At 43.9% G+C, this 17500-nt stretch overlaps 1 protein-coding gene across 1 annotated transcript in view; it reads right to left on the bottom strand.

Moving 5' to 3' along the window:
* The window catches only part of clec16a (C-type lectin domain containing 16A), a 78950-nt gene that overhangs the window by 4842 nt on the left and 56608 nt on the right, over positions 1-17500 (bottom strand). The window contains exons 20-22 of the mRNA XM_080856432.1: positions 16197-16401; positions 12666-12815; positions 6667-6786 (exon numbers count right to left, since the gene is read on the bottom strand). Of these exons, the coding sequence (XP_080712558.1) occupies positions 6667-6786; positions 12666-12815; positions 16197-16401 (475 nt within the window). The remainder of the gene's footprint in view (positions 1-6666; positions 6787-12665; positions 12816-16196; positions 16402-17500) is intronic.

Here is a 17500-nt window from a genome sequence, read left to right as displayed (position 1 = left end):
AAAAGGACATATGCACACAGCACACGTGGGACAGCACAGGCAGGCAAAGAACAGCAAAGCAGACTCAGGGGAGCTAATGTGAACTGGATGACCAATGGATTGCATCCTCCTATGCTGAAGGCTGTGATTGGACAAACTATGTTTCAGTGGATGGTTGTGCGACCGTGAGCAGAGTAGCATGATAAGGGTGCAACTTGGTTGGCTAAAGGTACATGTCAGTGGTTTTTGTTGTGAAAAAAAAATATGCTTCTAGGCCTACACTAATCGCATATATCTGAAGGATAATAATAATAAAAATAATAATACTAACAATATTATTACTATTTTTAATAATAATAATAATAATAATAATTGCAATTGTTCTTCCTGGCATGTTGATACTTAGTGTAAGGGTCCAAACGTGAACAGATATAAAAAAGGATGAGACAGAGGAGCAAAGTGTGTGAAGTGTGTGTTATTTACAACTCCCTAAGAGTTTAACATAACAGAAACTACTCACTTCACCTTTAAGATGTGTCCACAAATGGGTAAAGGCAAAAAAAGGTAACAGTATGTATGTGATTTCATGATACCTGGCTTATGTGCTGACACACTTTATATGAAAAACGTGCGCGCACGCGCGCGCACACACACACACACACACACACACACACACACACACACACACACACACACACACACAGTGTGCAAATAATGCCTGCAAGATAAAGTTTACTTTAAACTGCAAAGTCATGCACATGACGAACTGAATTCCTTAACAGACACAGAGTAGAGTCATCAGCAACACACACATATGCGCACGCACTCACGCACACTTCTTGTGGTTTACCGTCAGCTTTAATTTATTTTGTCTGATGGTAAAATTGATTGGCTTCCCTCTTCCGAGACAAACTGACACTGGGATGCATTCCCCAAGAATGTAATACTTTCCCAAGGGGCCCAGCTTGTTTTTGTAGACACACCGTCAGGTTTCGATGATCGGGACCCCCTCGGACTGCTCTAAGATTACTTGTGAAACACATGAGTGATTGTGTGTGTAAGTTGAGTCAACAAGGAGTTTGTTCAAAGAAAGAGGTGTGTTTAGGTTCATGTTTTCTTTAGAGAAGCAGCTTCCTTTTCCCTGAAATCAGCTACAAGGAAGCTTCATTTCCCCACACATGAGGTAATACATATAGCAAGTTGGAGATCAGTTTGTGAAGTGTCTGAATGATATTGTTACATTACAATATTTGACTGTATTTAGCCTGATCTTACTGAGGTTACTCTGGTGATCTACACTACCGTTCAAAAGTTTGGGGTCACTTAGAAATGTCCTTATTTTTCAAAGAAAAGCACTGCTTTTTTCAAAGAAGATGACATTAAATTAGTCAGAAATACACTCTATACATTGTTAATTTGGCAAATGACTATTCTCAGTGGAAATATCTGGTTTTCTGTTAAATATTTACAAAGGTGTATAGAGGCCTACTTCTAGCAAATACCACTCCTGTGTTCTAATGGTACATTGTGTTTGCTAATCGCCTTAGAAGACTAATGGATGACTAGAAAACCCTTGAAAACCCTTGTGCAATTATGTTAGCACAGCTGAAAACTGTTTTGCTGGTGAGAGAAGCTATAAAACTGGCCTTCATTTGAGCTAGTTTAGTATCTGGAGCATCACATTTGTGGGTTCGGTTATACTCTCAAAATGGCTCGAAAAAGATAACTTTCATGTGAAACTCGCCAGTCCATTCTTGTTCTTAGAAATGAAGGCTATTCGTATTCCATGTGAGAAATTGCGAAGGAACTGAACTTTTCCTACAACGGTGTGTACTACTCTCTTCAGAGAACAGCAGAAACGGGCTCTAACCAGAGTAGAAAGAGAAGTGGGAGGCCCCGGTGCATAACTCAGCAAGAAGACAAGTATATTAGAGTGTCTAGTTTAACACTAAAAGGTCTATATGCCTCGTCCGGGATATTTTTATTTTTTTGTCAAAAAAAATGTTAAGCTCCGCGAGTTTTCGTCTTAGAGACATAAAAAGAACAACCACGGAAACATTGAACCCTTTTCTTTTATAATATATACAGTTCAAAATTTTAAAATAAATAAGCGCTTTGTCAGAGGAATAGAACTGATGTGTTGCACTTTCTAGTATCTGAGTGGCGTTTCTGCTGCTAAGGACCCACCCATTAGCAAATGACAGCTATTCATATGATAAGGAGATGGTGATTCAGTGATCTCCATTGGGTCATGGTGTGGCAAGATTCACTCCGGGGGTTTTGGGCCACAAAGACATTCTAGGGCCATTAGGATATGGCCTTTGTCTTTGTGAGAGGTGTCACAGGTTTGTTCACACCAACTCATCAATATGCATTTGTAGGGGCACAGATTTAGGAATGGCACAGGACACTCTGAAATTATAAATATGTGGTAGTGAAACAAGACATACTTTCTGAATGCTAAACTAACATGTGTTTAGCCAACACCTATGTTTACAAGGCTCAGAAATAAAAAGTCTTGTGAATAAATCTTTACAATGTGTTTTTGTACAAAGTCTGAGCACCTCTGAAACAAGGTTTTTCCAAGGGTATGTTTACATTTGATTTAAATTAAACTTTTTTTTACTACATTCCTTTTACTTACATGATATTATTGCTGAGGTCTTCTAGAATAGAATCATATATTCCATTTGTGCATCAATGTTTTTAGTTAAGCAAAATGTACAAAAACATCAAGGCATGTCAGACAACTTAGAAAAGTCTAAAAGGCCTTGGACCTTAGAGTGTTAAGAAAAAGACGCCTCACAGGTCCTCAACTGGCAGCTTTTTAAATGGTACCCGCAAAACACCAGTGTCACCTTCTACAGTGGAGAGGCGACTGGGATGCTGGCCGTATGATCAGAGTGGCTAAGAAAAAGCTATATCTGAGACTGGCCAATAAAAAAAAAAAAGATTGATATGTGCAAAAAAAACACAGACATTGGACAGAGGAAGATTGGAAAAAAGTGTTCTGGACGAATTTAAAGTTTGAGGTGTTTGGATCATACAGAAAAACATTTGTGAGACGCAGAACAGGTGAAAAGATGCCATCTGTCAAGCATGGCGGAGGTAATATGATGGTCTGGGGCTGCTTTGGTGCTGTTAAAGTGGGAGATTTGTACAAGGTAAAAGGGATTTTAAATAGGGAAGGCTATCACTCCATTTTGCAACGCCATGCCATACCCTGTGGACAGCGCTGGATTGGAGCCAATTTCCTGCTACAACAGGACAATGACCCAAAGCGCACCTCCAAATTATGCAAGAACTATATAGGGAAGAAGAAGGCAGCTCGTATGCTGTCTGTTATGGAGTGGCCAGCACAGTCACCGGATCTCAACCCCATTGAGCTGTTGTGGGAGCAGCTTGGCCGTATGGTACGCAACAAGTGCCCATCAAGCCAATCCAACTTGTGGGAGGTGCTTCAGGAAGCGTGGGGTGAAATTTCTACAGATTACCTCAACAAATTTACAGCTAGAATGCCAAAGGTCTCCAATGCTGTAATTGCTGCAAATTGAGCCTTTTTTGACGAAAGCAAAGTTTAAAGAACAAAATGTATATTTCAAATAGAAAACATTATTTCTAACCTTGTCAATGTCTTGACTATATTTTCTATTCATTTTGCAACTCATTTGATAAATACAAGTGTGAGTTTTCATGGAAAACATGACATTTTCTAGGTGACCTCAAACTTTTGAACGGTAGTGTACATCCAAATTCGATCCCTTGGTCTTAATGGTTGTGGGCAGAAGTCTGATCATGGTTTCATTGTGATCTGACGTTCCTGCCAGATAATTTGACTAGGCCATTGTAACCTCTGCCTGGGCTTTCCCTGACGACCACGGTTACCATGTGAACTTAGCTCATCAATGACAGAATGTGGCCTTAAGGGACTGGCTTCTGGGCAATAAATAGCAACAGGATGGGATTTTTTTTTTTCTCTCTCTCTCTCTCTCGCTCTGTGGGGATCCTCTCTTCCCGTTGAAATAAACAGTTCATTCATTAATCATTCATATACCTCCTTGTGTGCCATGCTATTACATTCATTAATATCTAACAATTGGCGTTCATACGGTTTGGTAATATTGTAGGTAATACGCAATTAAACGGAGTCAGACTATTTATGTTTCAGACACGTATAAATCTTCCAGCCTGGTGTTTTCCCGTTGGCGGTAACATTTTGTCTGCCCTTAAAAGAGTTCATCCGAAATACTACAAAAACCCAGTGATGAAAACAGAGAGCATCACCTCCCCGGGCTCTTCCTCAAAGCCTTATCGCCGTCTGGTAGCCTAGCATAGTGGCTTGGTTTGGCAGTGACTCACCATGAGACCACACAGATGTGTTGCTCTTCAAGGAAGTCTGACAGGGGGAAACAACCACCCCCCTCGCCCTCCGAGGTGCTTTTTTTATGTGGCGTCATAATCAAAAAGGAAGCGTTTTTATTAAACCCTTTCTTATATCCTGCTCCATACAGAGTTTTTCTTAAAAAAACACATCTCTCTTTCTCTCTTTCAATCTGTCTCTGCCTGACTTGCTTTCCGATATTTCCTCCTCCTCCTCCTCCTCTAAACTCCCCTATCAACCATCAGATGGCCCGAGTGCTGCCTGTTGTTTAACAGAGACGGACAGAGAGAGAGAGTTGCTGTGGACTGCTCTTAGGCAAGGAAATGTATTAAGTATTAAAAACATGAATTCAGTTTTTAAGTGCAGTAACAATATAGTGCAGGCTATAAGAGCTCAATCATAGCAACATGAACAAAGTTAACATTTAAAATTCTAAAAATTGCTACATTTGAGGCATGTCTAAGATCTTCTGGCAATTTGGATGGCGCACTGCAACCGGAAAAAAAATGCAGTGATGGACCCTACACGCTCTAAACGGGTGCCATCTTGGCTACGTAGCGGAAGAGGAGGAGCCCTTTCGGGAAAGTTGGCTGACTGACGCCTCGCAAATCACTTCAACCATTATTGCTGGTTACAATAACTGATAGTACAGTGTCTATTTCTTGGTAACTTTTGAAAAATCTAAGCGAGAAAACGCCAAAAGATTACATTTACATACAAAACACGGCCGTCAGCGGAGTTTGCGCCACCATCTTTGTTTGAAATTTCCAGTTGGCCGGAGGAAGCTGATTCCATTGCAGTGTACTTCGTAAAGTAACCGGTAGTAGACACAGTCTTGCTGTGCTTCTCTGGAGTCAGCAGTAACAAAACAAACGTTACCAGGGAGGCCTTGTTTAATATCAACAAGCTGCCTTAGAGGGTCTAATCTTCCATCTCATGTTTAATACTATAAAGCTGCCTAAGAGGGTCTACTCTGCCATCTCACACATCTTCCAGAGGTTTGAGGGAATCCTAGTTGGAGTTTCCAGCGGGGGTAGAGTGTGTTTATTTGGGAGTTGGCAAGATTCTGACATTGTAATGGGATGAGAGAACCACATGAGCCTCAGTTGGGTGAGGTCATTCAATTCCTCATTATTCTTGAGTGTGCTAAAACACACGCATGCTCACACACACACACGCACACGCACACACACGCGCACACACACATCCGCACACACACACACACACACACACACGTGTGCAAACACACACGCTCACACACACACACACGCACGCGCGCACACACACATGCGCGCACACACGCACACATTCACACAGGCACACGTTCACATTGACATGGCCAAATACAAGCATTTATGTGCACATACACAGCAAACACATGTATGGATTTACACAGATGCACAGAAATACACACACGCACACACACACACACACACACACACACACACACACACACACACACACACACACACACACACACACACACACAGGAGTAGTACAGTAGTAAGGAGGTATGAGGCAGTGGGAGGCACTTGTCAGGTGGGATCAGACCAAGCAGCAGACATCATACCGAATTACTCTACTCTACATAGCATTAGCACCAGCATTGGTGTCAGGTTAATAAGCTCACTGATAGGCTACTTATTAAATGTTGCCTGTGAGTGCTTTTGGGTGGATGTACAGTATTGTATGTATTGTAACCTGTACAATCAACTTTCAGTGTACATATGTGGGTGAATGTATGTGTTGTGGGATGTGTATGTGTGTGTATGTGTGTGTGTGTGTGTGTGTGTGTGTGTGTGTGTGTTTGAATACTCATAAGCCTGGTCTCTCTGGGTGCGTGGGTATATGAGTAAGTGAGAGAGGGCAACCTATCAACAGAATAAAATCTGAGCAATCAAACCAGTGTGTGTGGGCATGCATATGCTGTGTGCGTGTCTATATTTGTGTGTGTGTGTGTTTGTGAGTGTGTGTGTACATGCACAAGCAGCGTGTGTGTGTGTGTGTGTGTGTGTGTGTATGTCTGTCCTTATATAAACATGCATATGTTGTGTGTATGTGTGTATATAAACATGCATATGTCGAGTGTGTGTGTGCGCGTCTATATACAAACATGCATATGTCCTGTATGTGTGTGCGTGTGTATATAAACATGCATGTCGTGTTTGTGTATGTGCGTCTGAATATTAACATACATATGTCATGTGTGTGTATGTGTGTGTCTAGGAAAACATGCATATGTCATGTGTGTGTATGTGTGTGTCTTTGTAAACATGCATATGTCGTGTCGTGTGTGTGTGTGTTACCTGTAGAGGGGGTGCTGGTCGTGACAGAGTCACACTGGCTGGTGCTGCCGCTGCTGCTGGAGGGGGGTGATGGGGAGGAGAGTGGGGAGGGGCTGTGATGTGATGCACTGTGGGCGAAACCTACAAGAGAACACACCATGGAAGCCTGGCGTTAGACACAGAACACCACTGGAACCCTGGCATTAGACAGAGAACACCACTAGAACCCTGGCATTATACATAGAACACCACTGGAAGCCTGGCATTAGACAGAGAACACCACTAGAACCCTTGCATTAGACAGAGAACACCACTAGAACCCTGGCAAAAGTATATTCGCTGTAGAGACGGTCATTCTAAAGCCAGGGACACACCAAACCATCATCAAATAACTAACGGCGACGATGGCTGACTATTGCGTCGCCTCATATTGCCATTGGATTAAATGTCTTCCACGCAGCCACTGGAATAGACAATGATTCTTTTGGAAGTAAATGCGGTCATAATACAAACCTTTGTTGTTCTGTCAAGATAAAGTGGCAAAAGGTGGTTGATATTTAAGCAATATAGCACGAGTCGAAGTGGGGTAGGTAAGGGATAATCCCACGGGTGGTGTTCGGCCGTAGCCACCGAGGCCGGAGGCCGAGTGGCGTAGGCAAAAACACACGTGGGATTATCCCTTACCTATCCCACGAGTGCTATATTGCTTTTATAAAACAATTCTACAGTCAACAAATTAACATTTCAACACAAAGTTATTGATTTAAAAAAATGTATTTCGCCATTGTTTCTCCGCAACAAAAAACAGTTCCATTGTCAACGTCTTGGTTTGGAATTATAAGAATTTTGAATTAACGGTTATCATCAATGTGCTAAAGAATGTTTCATCGCGGAGTGATTTATTATTAGCTATTAGAAAAGTCCCCGTTGGTATGTTGACCGATAATCTATAGCATGGAACGTGTCTTGTCCAATCAGAAACAGCTAAATAACGCGATATAACCCAATTGTTTTATAATTGAGCTCAAACAGCCAATCAAATTACACCCCTCCCTTCTGTGCTCCTGGAGAAACGTGTTGATTGGCTGAATTTGTTATTGGCTTGGCCCGAGCCACTATTTTTGTTTCCCATTTACTGCACCAATATTGGGTACGATATTGGGTTTTGAGCTAACAAAACTGAATGGACAGCTAGAGGAATGTGAGGAGCACGTCTCTGAATTTAAGATTTTTTAATCAGAATCGCAGACTATACACGTATGTACGGATGAATCCAAACAGAAAACATGCACACGCGACCTCTTCATGAACTATTGGACCCTCCATATTAATCACTGTGCCATTATCAGTACAGTGAGGCGGAACATTTCACGTAAATGGATACGGCCCATTCACAGTCGCATTACGACTAAGGCAGGGAATCAATCCTCAAATGCCTATCCCTAAGGGCGACTGCACTAAATCCAAACACACACACACACACACACACACACACACACACACACACTCACTCACTCACAAGAAACCTTCCTTTTCTGACTCATAACCTCCTTTTAGTTTCCCTGAATGAAGGAAACCATACACACACATATACACACACACACACATATACACAAACACACAGACACACATATACATACACACACAGACACACATATACACACACACACACACACACACACACACACACACACACACACACACACACAGCAACAATGGAAGAAGAGAAGTAACATTTTGTGTACAAAGACCAGTATCACATTTCACATTCTATTTCTGTGGAATTATTTCGACTCGTTTCGACTCGAATATTATCGGTTTCATTTGCATGCGACGCTTCCACTATTTCGCTGTAGAAAGTTACCCCTTAAGATGCTCTTTGCACTTCACATCTGCAGTGTGTTTTTCTACCACAGAGGAGAAAACAAAAAAAACTTTAGGTGAACAACTTCCTGTCCCACTTCCATGAACAGTTAATGAACCGACCCAAAAGATTTCTTTCATTCGCTTAGCGAAACACCGAGGGCCACCTGAAGCTGGCGCGACCACGCCTGACAATTTGAGTCCCCACTACTGAAACTGGCTGAGGTGTTCGCCACACGCAGCTGGTTTAGCGGTTCCTGGAACAGCGCTAGCTTCGTCTAAAAAGACGTCACGTCACAGAAGGCAACGAGAGTCTAGTTTTAGTCAGACTTCCCCAGCTGGTGGGAGGGTTTTGAAATCGAATCGCACCTCCACGCGTCTGACAACGCACAGAAACAGCAGCGGCAGACAGCTCACACTCATCACGGCCTACGCCCCTGTCCCGTTCCAGGTGATGACTGCCACCTGTCTTAGACAATGGGAGAGAGTGGAAGCTGGATGATTGATTGATAGATAGACTGACTAACTGACTGACTGACTGACTGATTGATTGATTGATTGATTGATTGATTGATTGATTGATTGATTGATTGATAGCAGCGATGGCCGATTAAATCGCCATGACTCAGAGTGATAACGAGTGACAGAGGAGCATGACACCTACTTACAGAATATCTAAAAAAAAAAAAAGTCATACACAGTTCCTCATTAAAGGAGGGAAAAATTAAATGTGTCGTGACGTGCACTGTGCCAACTTGCAATGACAAGGACTAAGAAGCGAGCTATTTCTAGGTCTGAGAAAGCCTACCCGTTCCCTGTACTGTGACATCCTGGTGGTGTTTCTTAGAAATGAATCAAGAAAGATGACCAACACCAGCTTGCTTGCCTAAAAACAATGACTCCGTCTGTTCCCCAAAATGAATGGGAAGAACTTAACAGAGCACTTGAAACTCACAGGGGATGCGTCTCTACCAGCCAACAACAGAGAGAGACAGGCAGTTGTTGCCATGAGGTAGCAACCACTGTTTTGTCACACTGATTCTGGAGAGATTTTCACTTCTGCATTTCGACTTGAAATGTGGCCATTCAACAAGGGGGGGGGGGGGGTGGAAAACAACGCAAGAGACAAGTCTCACTCCGGGGTGAAATAGAGATGTTGTTCAATCACAGCTATCGTTTCCTGGATGATGCCCCTTTATACAGTCAAGCTTACACATACAAGCCCAACACGGAAAAAAGTTGGGACGCCAGACAGTATGAAGACAATATGATATTTCATGTTTTGTCTAGTCAACCTAATTTGTAAACATACATCTATTCCTGCCATTCAGGCCAGCAACACAACACTGGGGCACTCGTGCTCGTAATGAGGTAAACGAATGAATTAATGATGTGAAACAGTTGATGTTATCAGGTGGTCGTATCCATGGCTGGGTACAAAAGCAGCATCCAGGAGAGGCCTAGTCCTTTAGGCAGAGGATGTCCAGTTTGCCAACAACTGCAGGGGGAAATGATTGAAATGTAAAAAAAAAAAAAAACATTCCTCAAAAAAAAATAAAAGATGGGATTTGGATATTTCACTCTTCTGTGCATATCATGACTAAAAGATTCTTAGAATCTGGAGGAATTTCAGTGCGTTCAGTTCAGGGGTAGAAGCTAAAGCTAGCACTGGCTCAGACTGACTTTGGCAAAGCTTTGTCGCAGCGCACTTCAGCACGTAGTTGCAAATGCCAGTTAGAACTTTACTGTGCCACAAGGAAGCTTAATGTGTCGTGTCCAAAAGCACCGTCTACTTCTCTGGGCATTTTGGCATCTGGGATGGATCATTACGCAATGGAAACGTGTATCGGGCTCATACAGGTCAGTATTTCTGGTCCTTTTTTGGATGAAATGGACGCGTGTTTTCCAGACCAAAGAGGAGTTAACCAAGGGTCATACAGTAACCACAGCCCACGTATCCACATGTGGGAAATCATAATATTACTCAAATACACAAGACGGTTTCGTATGCCTTTCAAACGTGGCTGTTCCAGCTAACTTAAACTGTTTACCCAGAAGTGGATTAATCGCTGTTCCACAGAAGCCAACCGTTTCACTGGAGTTTGGTAATCCACTGACCGAAAAAGGGGAAACGTAACCTTACAATAGGGCTGTTGTGTGTGTCTTCCTCAAAAGCTTGAGTGAGCGCGGCCTGGCCAGCGTACCATGGGAGAGAGTCACATGGGGCTTCATTAAACAGAAATCAGAGCAGCTGTGCGATTCCCATATTGGGAAGAAAGGAAAACTAGGACGTTGGCTGTCCCGAGTTTCTTTTTTTACTTCCTCACCCCTCACTGTTAAGCTAATGACAAATAAACAGAACTGAGTGATCGTCAAGGAGTGGGTAAATGCGGTCTTAAAACTGATCCCCGACCAGTAGGAAAAATGTGGGCGGGGGAAGTGGTAGACCATTGCTCTCCCATGCCCACATCCATGGCTGAAGTGCCCTTGAGCAAGGCACCTTACCCCGATCACTGCTCCCCGGGCGCCGCCAAAGGCAGCTCACTGCTCCGGGTTAGTGTGTAACCTCACTTCACTGTGTGAGTGTCACTTCCCTGGATGGGTTAAATGCAGAGGTGAATTTCAGAGTGTGTGTGTCTACACCACCTCTGCCATAGAGAGGACTTTCACTTTTCACTTTAAGAGTAACTATACACAGGTATTATGTCAAACCATTCCATACGTCCCCTACAAGTTCGATACGCACGCGTGAACAGCGGTATTATGAAACGTCTTGTCATTGTGCTTTTATTTCTAAATCGTGCTTGTTGTGCTGCTGATTGCAGGTGTGCTGTTGTACATTCAGATCCCCAGAACATCTCTGGCGCCTGTTAGAATGTCCCTGGAGCCTATCAGCGCTCTGTTTGAGAAAAAGAGCTGGAGAAGAGGGGGGGGGGGGGGGGGGGGGGGAACTAAACACAAAATGATCACAGATGGCGATTGAAAATGGCGAATGCTAGCCAGACAGAGAGAAGGTAATATGCAGAGCAACTGCCGTCTTTCAAATCCGCTGTGTGGGATTTAGGACTCTTAATTGGTCTATAACCACAGTGTAGTCTGCAAGCATTGCTTTGCCATTGTTGGCTACTCAGTTGGAAACACTTCTAACATGACGTCTCATATCCCACAGAGGGAATAAGGAGTAAGGAGTCTCCGAAAACAAGAAAACTACAAGGGCACTCGAAGGCCAAATGTGGTATTTTGCTACGTTAGTGAAAGAAAAACTAAATTTGTGGATCTGCCCTGTATGGTCCATGCTACACCTTTCCACCCAAGTTTAACGGAAATTGAGCCTGTGGTTTTGGTGTAATGCTGCCTGCAGACAGAAGTCTTGGCAGTGGTAATAACGAAAGCCGTGGGGGTATTTATAGCCAAAGATCTGCTTGTGGTTTCGACTCGGGATTATGTCACCTGATGGAAAAATGAAGCGCGTTACAATGTCCCCTCCTGCACACATTTCAGCAGTAAAGCTCTATGAAACATCACAAGAGAGAAATTGAGAATGAATTGTCTCAGACACCCTATCTAGCTCTCTCCACTGACAGTTGGCTGAACCATGTGCCCACCCTACTGTTGCATCCCTAACACGCACACACACACACACACACACACACACACACACACGTTTCAGGGCTGAGTTCATGTTATGGTCTGTCTGATTGTCGTTTTAACACAGAATGTTCAGAGATAGAGATTCAGACTTTTCACTGTACACAGAGGAGATACATCTCCTGACTACTTCTCCTGCTTGTAAAACTCTTCTTTATACTTCATGAGTCTCTAAACAACCTTTTAAACTACATTGTTGATAATGATCTTTTATTTCTACTTTAATAGATAAACTCTGTCCCTGCTATGTAGGCGGAAGTGAATGGAGACTGGGGCTTCAGGGGACACAGGTAAGAGGGGATCCTGTTGTAGATGTGGTTACCTGGGACACATGTAAGAGGGGGGGATCCTGTTTTTAAAATTGGTTACCTGGGACACATGTAAGAGGGGGGGATCCTGTTTTTAAAATTGGTTACATGGGACACATGTAAGAGGGGGGGATCCTGTTTTTAAAATTGGCTACCTGGGACACATGTAAGAGGGGGGGATCCTGTTAAAGATGTGGTTACCTGGGACCTTGACGGAGCGCTGGGTGCTGGAGTCAGCAGGGCCTCGGCGGGACTGGTCATAGAAGCGGAAGGGCAGCTGGGAGGCAGCAGCGGTGGACTGCCCGAAACCCAGAACCTCAGAGGACGGCTGAACTGGGAGGTCCAGTAGAGCTGAGAGAGATAGAGAGACACAGAGAGAGAGGAAGATAAAGAAAGATAGAGAGAGATAGAGAGAGAGAGAGAGAGAGAGGGAGAGAGAAAGAGAGAGTTGGGGGGAGGGGGTAGGTGAGTGAAAGAGAAAGGAGGAGCGGTAGAAGAGAGGGGGAGGTGATGAGGCAGAGTGAAATAGTGGGAGATAAGAAGAAAAAGAAACAGAAAGAGAGAAAAAGAACAAAGAAATGAGCGTCAGAGAGAAAGACTCATTCACTACCTCAGAGGCGAGGGCCCACGATCCACTTTTTTGCCGTTTCACATCATTCATAAGCTCATGAATCTCACACACACACACACACACACACACACACACACACACACACACACACACACACACACAAGCCAGGGGTCGCGCCATTAAGGAAGTACTCACAGCGTCAAAACCTCTGTGGGAGTTTTATGAAAAACCACCGTCTGTGTGTATGATGATGGCACTGTCACAGTATTACTATTTGGAGAAATACAAGTCCCCTGCATCCCCCGCATTAAGAAGGTTGTCCCACTTCCCCTTACACCTCTAGACACTGATTACAAGAAGGGCATCCCACTCAACTGTCACACACCTAAAGTGAAACCAGGCTGCCCACAGGTCAATGATAATAAACTCGCACAACCCCCACTGTATCACCTAAAGTGACACTATGCTTTACACAGGTCATTGATAATGAACTCGCATAACCCCCACTGTATCAACTAAAGTGACACAATGCTGATGGAAATTGATATTACCATTGATTCACATATTTACAAGTGCATTGCAAGCATGCAGGCTCTCCAGTGTGTGTGTTTGACATGGGCATTGATCACCCATGGTGAAGCCCTCAGACGTGGCCTATGCAAAATAGGCCTCGGCACCTTTCCAGACTTCCTCTCCAGCCAGGGTGATTTAATACACACCACCTATTTTACATGTTGCCTTTGTGCCTGTGTGTGTGGACCTTCCGGAAGCTTCCGTGGGGTAACCTCCCCTCCCCTTCCACTCACACACCCCTGTCCCACCTCTAAACTGTAACACACCCCCATTGACCTGTGACCTCCCATAGCTGACCTTATAAAAGGTAATACTGTACAGTGATATGCAGTCCCTTCCTTGTCTATATTATTTGGAATTGGCTCCCTGCAGGCGCACGTACAAATAAACCGCAAAGAACCCATTTCATTCACCTCGTGGTCCGTTTGTCTGAAAGATTGGCTCAGTTATTGTTATATCAATGCTTTACACAGGTCATTGATAATGAACTCGCATTACTTAAACTGTCACACCCCTAAAGTGACACAATGCTTCACACAGGTCATTGATAATGAACTCGCACAACCCCACTGTATCACCTAAAGTGACACAATGCTTCACACAGGTCATTGATAATGAACTCACACAACCCCATGGGCACAGGCACACCCTAAAGCCATTAGTGAGAGGTTGTTTAAGGGACGCTTTTCCGACCAGGAATTCAGCCCACTCAGTTCTTACGTACTGAAGGGGCAAAACAGGAATGCTAGGCCAAGAGCGGATGACGGAATTCCTTCCTCTTCTCCAGCGTCCAATTCCTAAGAATGTAGAGACGAACTTCTCTAAGAAATATCCTTTCATCAGTACACGTCCCTCACCCTGGTAATGTAATGTAATTCAGTAGAATGTTCACTTCACTATTCCAAGAATTGGCCTTCTCCTTAGGATGAATCTGGAAGTTTCTGGAATTTCAGGTCTGATCAAACCGAACCACCATCCACACAAATCCACTATAAACGTGCGTCACCGGACAAAAATTGGCATGGTGCAATCCTGGAACGATTAAAGGTGTGTGTGCTTCATGTACTCAGACACAAACACACACACACACACACACACACACACACACACACACACACACTCACTCCTCCTCTCACGTGAGATGTTATTGCCCCCAGAGGAAGAGACCAGGCAGGGCAAACCCTGTGTAGGGGGTGGCCTTGTGTGTTAAAGGACATGTTGTCATAGGCTATGAGTTTATGTAAGCTGTCATATTAAGGTGCGGTGGCAAACCAAACCCTGCCATGCTCTGGAGGCTGTCATTAACATGTCAGACATTCCTGTGTTACAACCAGACACAATGGGAGCCAGTGGAAGATAAATAAAACAACCAGGAATGTCTTATTGATCTTTTTATCAATGGACATTTTCTGCCACAGAATACAACTCTTATAATACAAAATTATAGGCTCAGATTAATGAGAACCACTTTCACACGGACTCATTTACACACACAAAAACACACGCACAAAACACACACACTAAACACACGGAAGGATTGCAAGTGTATTCCTGATACCATTTAAAACAGCAGCCAGTACACAGTACACAACCCTGAATTCCTATCTAATGACACCAATGAGTGCACCACCAATGCTCCCCACAACAGCATGTCTGGCTTGTAGTCAAAAGTCAAAGTAGCTTTATTGTCAACTACTTCACACGTGAAGACATACAAAGCAGTCGAAAGAACGTTTCCCACAGTGAAACATATAAAGTGCACAGGCACAACAGATAAAAAAATTCTAGAACTAAGTAGTATACAGTATACAGACAAGACATTAAGTCCATTAGTACATTCTGCCAGCATGCCGAGAAGAGAGCACCAGCAAAATGTCAAGGGCTGTCCCTTCTTTCAAACTCCTCCGCTTCATGCCTAACATGACAACAAGAGCCTCCTTCCGCTCCTGAGAGTGTGACCTCTCTTCCTGTGGCAAGAAATGCCATACGCTTCTTATGGTTTATGCTACATCAGAGCCCGGAAGAAAAACACGTCAAACCCTGACAGTCATTTTCTACAGTTTTTCTCTACAGGTATTGAGGTAAACAGATGCAGGTGCAGGTGCATCTCTGTACTCTGACACTTACATTAGCATTTATGAGTGTGTCGGTGGCAAAAAGCTTGCCTCATAGGATTACGTTGAATAGCTGTTTTGCAGTTTTGCAGTGGTTTTAGCAATCTAACTCAGTACAGGAACTATTTCGATTGTTAAGTGTCTCTAGTAAAATTTGGACAAAAAAAAGATCTACAAATAGTGCCCAGGTTCAAAAACCCCAAGGTTTTTTTTTTTAACTTTTCCAAGTTAGTTTAGCTAGCCGGCTAGCAAACAGGCTTCAAGTATAGACATTTTCTTGATATCATCTCTCTGACAAATGACAGTCTTAGGCTCCATAGTGATCCATATCCATATATGCATTAGGATATATAGCTCCAAAGGACTCCTTAACCTTTCCAGGGAGAAATAATGGGAAATGTTTAGGTGAAATCCTATGACTCTCCAACTGACTTCAGTGTGTGTGTGTGTGTTTGTGTGTGTGTGTGTGCTCACCAGCTATCCTCTGCATCTTCATCCTTCTCGCCTGGATGCGGCCCTTGGCCAGCCGCTGCTTGGCGATGATGCATCGGATGTGGTCGGCGAAGATGAAGTTGGCCTGCAGGATGGGCAGAGGCTTGGCGTGTGGGTTGGACGTGGGCTTGTGGATGATGATGTTCAAGGCCCGGCTGTCATCCTCCACCCCGGACACCTGCATGTCCTGTAGCATTAAACACACACACAAAATGCAGGTATATTAATACACACATGTGCAGTACAGACAGACAGACAGGCACAGACAGACATAAAGTGAGACAGACAGACAGACAGACAGACAGACAGACAGACAGACAGACAGATAGAGAGAGAGACAGACAGACAGACAGACAGACAGACAGACAGACAGACAGGCAGGCAGGCAGACAGACAGACAGACAGACAGACAGACAGACAGGCAGGCAGGCAGACAGACAGACAGACAGACAGAGAGACAGACAGGCAGACAGGCAGACAGGCAGACAAGCAGACAGGCAGACAGGCAGGCAGACAGGCAGACAGACAGGTAGACAGGCAGACAGGCAGGTAGACAGGCAGACAGGCAGCGGGCAGGCAGGTAGACAGGCAGACAGGCAGCGGGCAGACAGGCAGGTAGACAGGCAGACAGGCAGACAGGCAGACAGACAGACAGACAGACAGGCAAACAGACAGACAGGCAGACAGGCAGACTCAGGGTTCCCAGTCGTTTCTGGAGATCATTTTCCAGGACTCTTCCAGGATAATATCAGGGACAGGGATCGCACCATACACCGATATGTTCAGTTCTGTGGAATACTGATTTAAAAGACCTGCAGCTTGTGGCTAGAACTTATCTGTGAAATCACCTCCTACATGCTTAGAAATGATGAAATATTGATCGTGGAATATCGCAAACACACATTATTAATTCATCACCTGAATCCCTTTTTTCCTTATGAATTTCATCAACCATTGTTGCCTGAACGTCAATAGACGAAACGCCTGAAAACCAGTATCACAAAAAGTTTTCTACTGACAGCCTACTGACAAATCTAGATTGAAATGTACATACTTAAATGTACGATTCAAAGTTAGAGTCGAGCATGGTAGGATTATTAACTGCCACTGACTCTTATCATCTTATTGAGGGAACCCTGATACTGTAGATTCAAACATGCAAGGGACATGTACACTCAAACCCACACACACACGTTTGCATAATCATGGACGCACACACACACATTAGTGTGAGGTGTGTGACACAAACACACACACATAATCACAAGGACACACACACACACACA

Source organism: Sprattus sprattus (genome assembly GCF_963457725.1).
Source record: "Sprattus sprattus genome assembly, chromosome: 18".
NCBI classification, from domain to species: domain Eukaryota; kingdom Metazoa; phylum Chordata; class Actinopteri; order Clupeiformes; family Clupeidae; genus Sprattus; species Sprattus sprattus.
The sequence above is the reverse complement of the archived record's forward strand: the minus strand, read 5'-3'. Positions and strand labels throughout refer to the sequence as shown.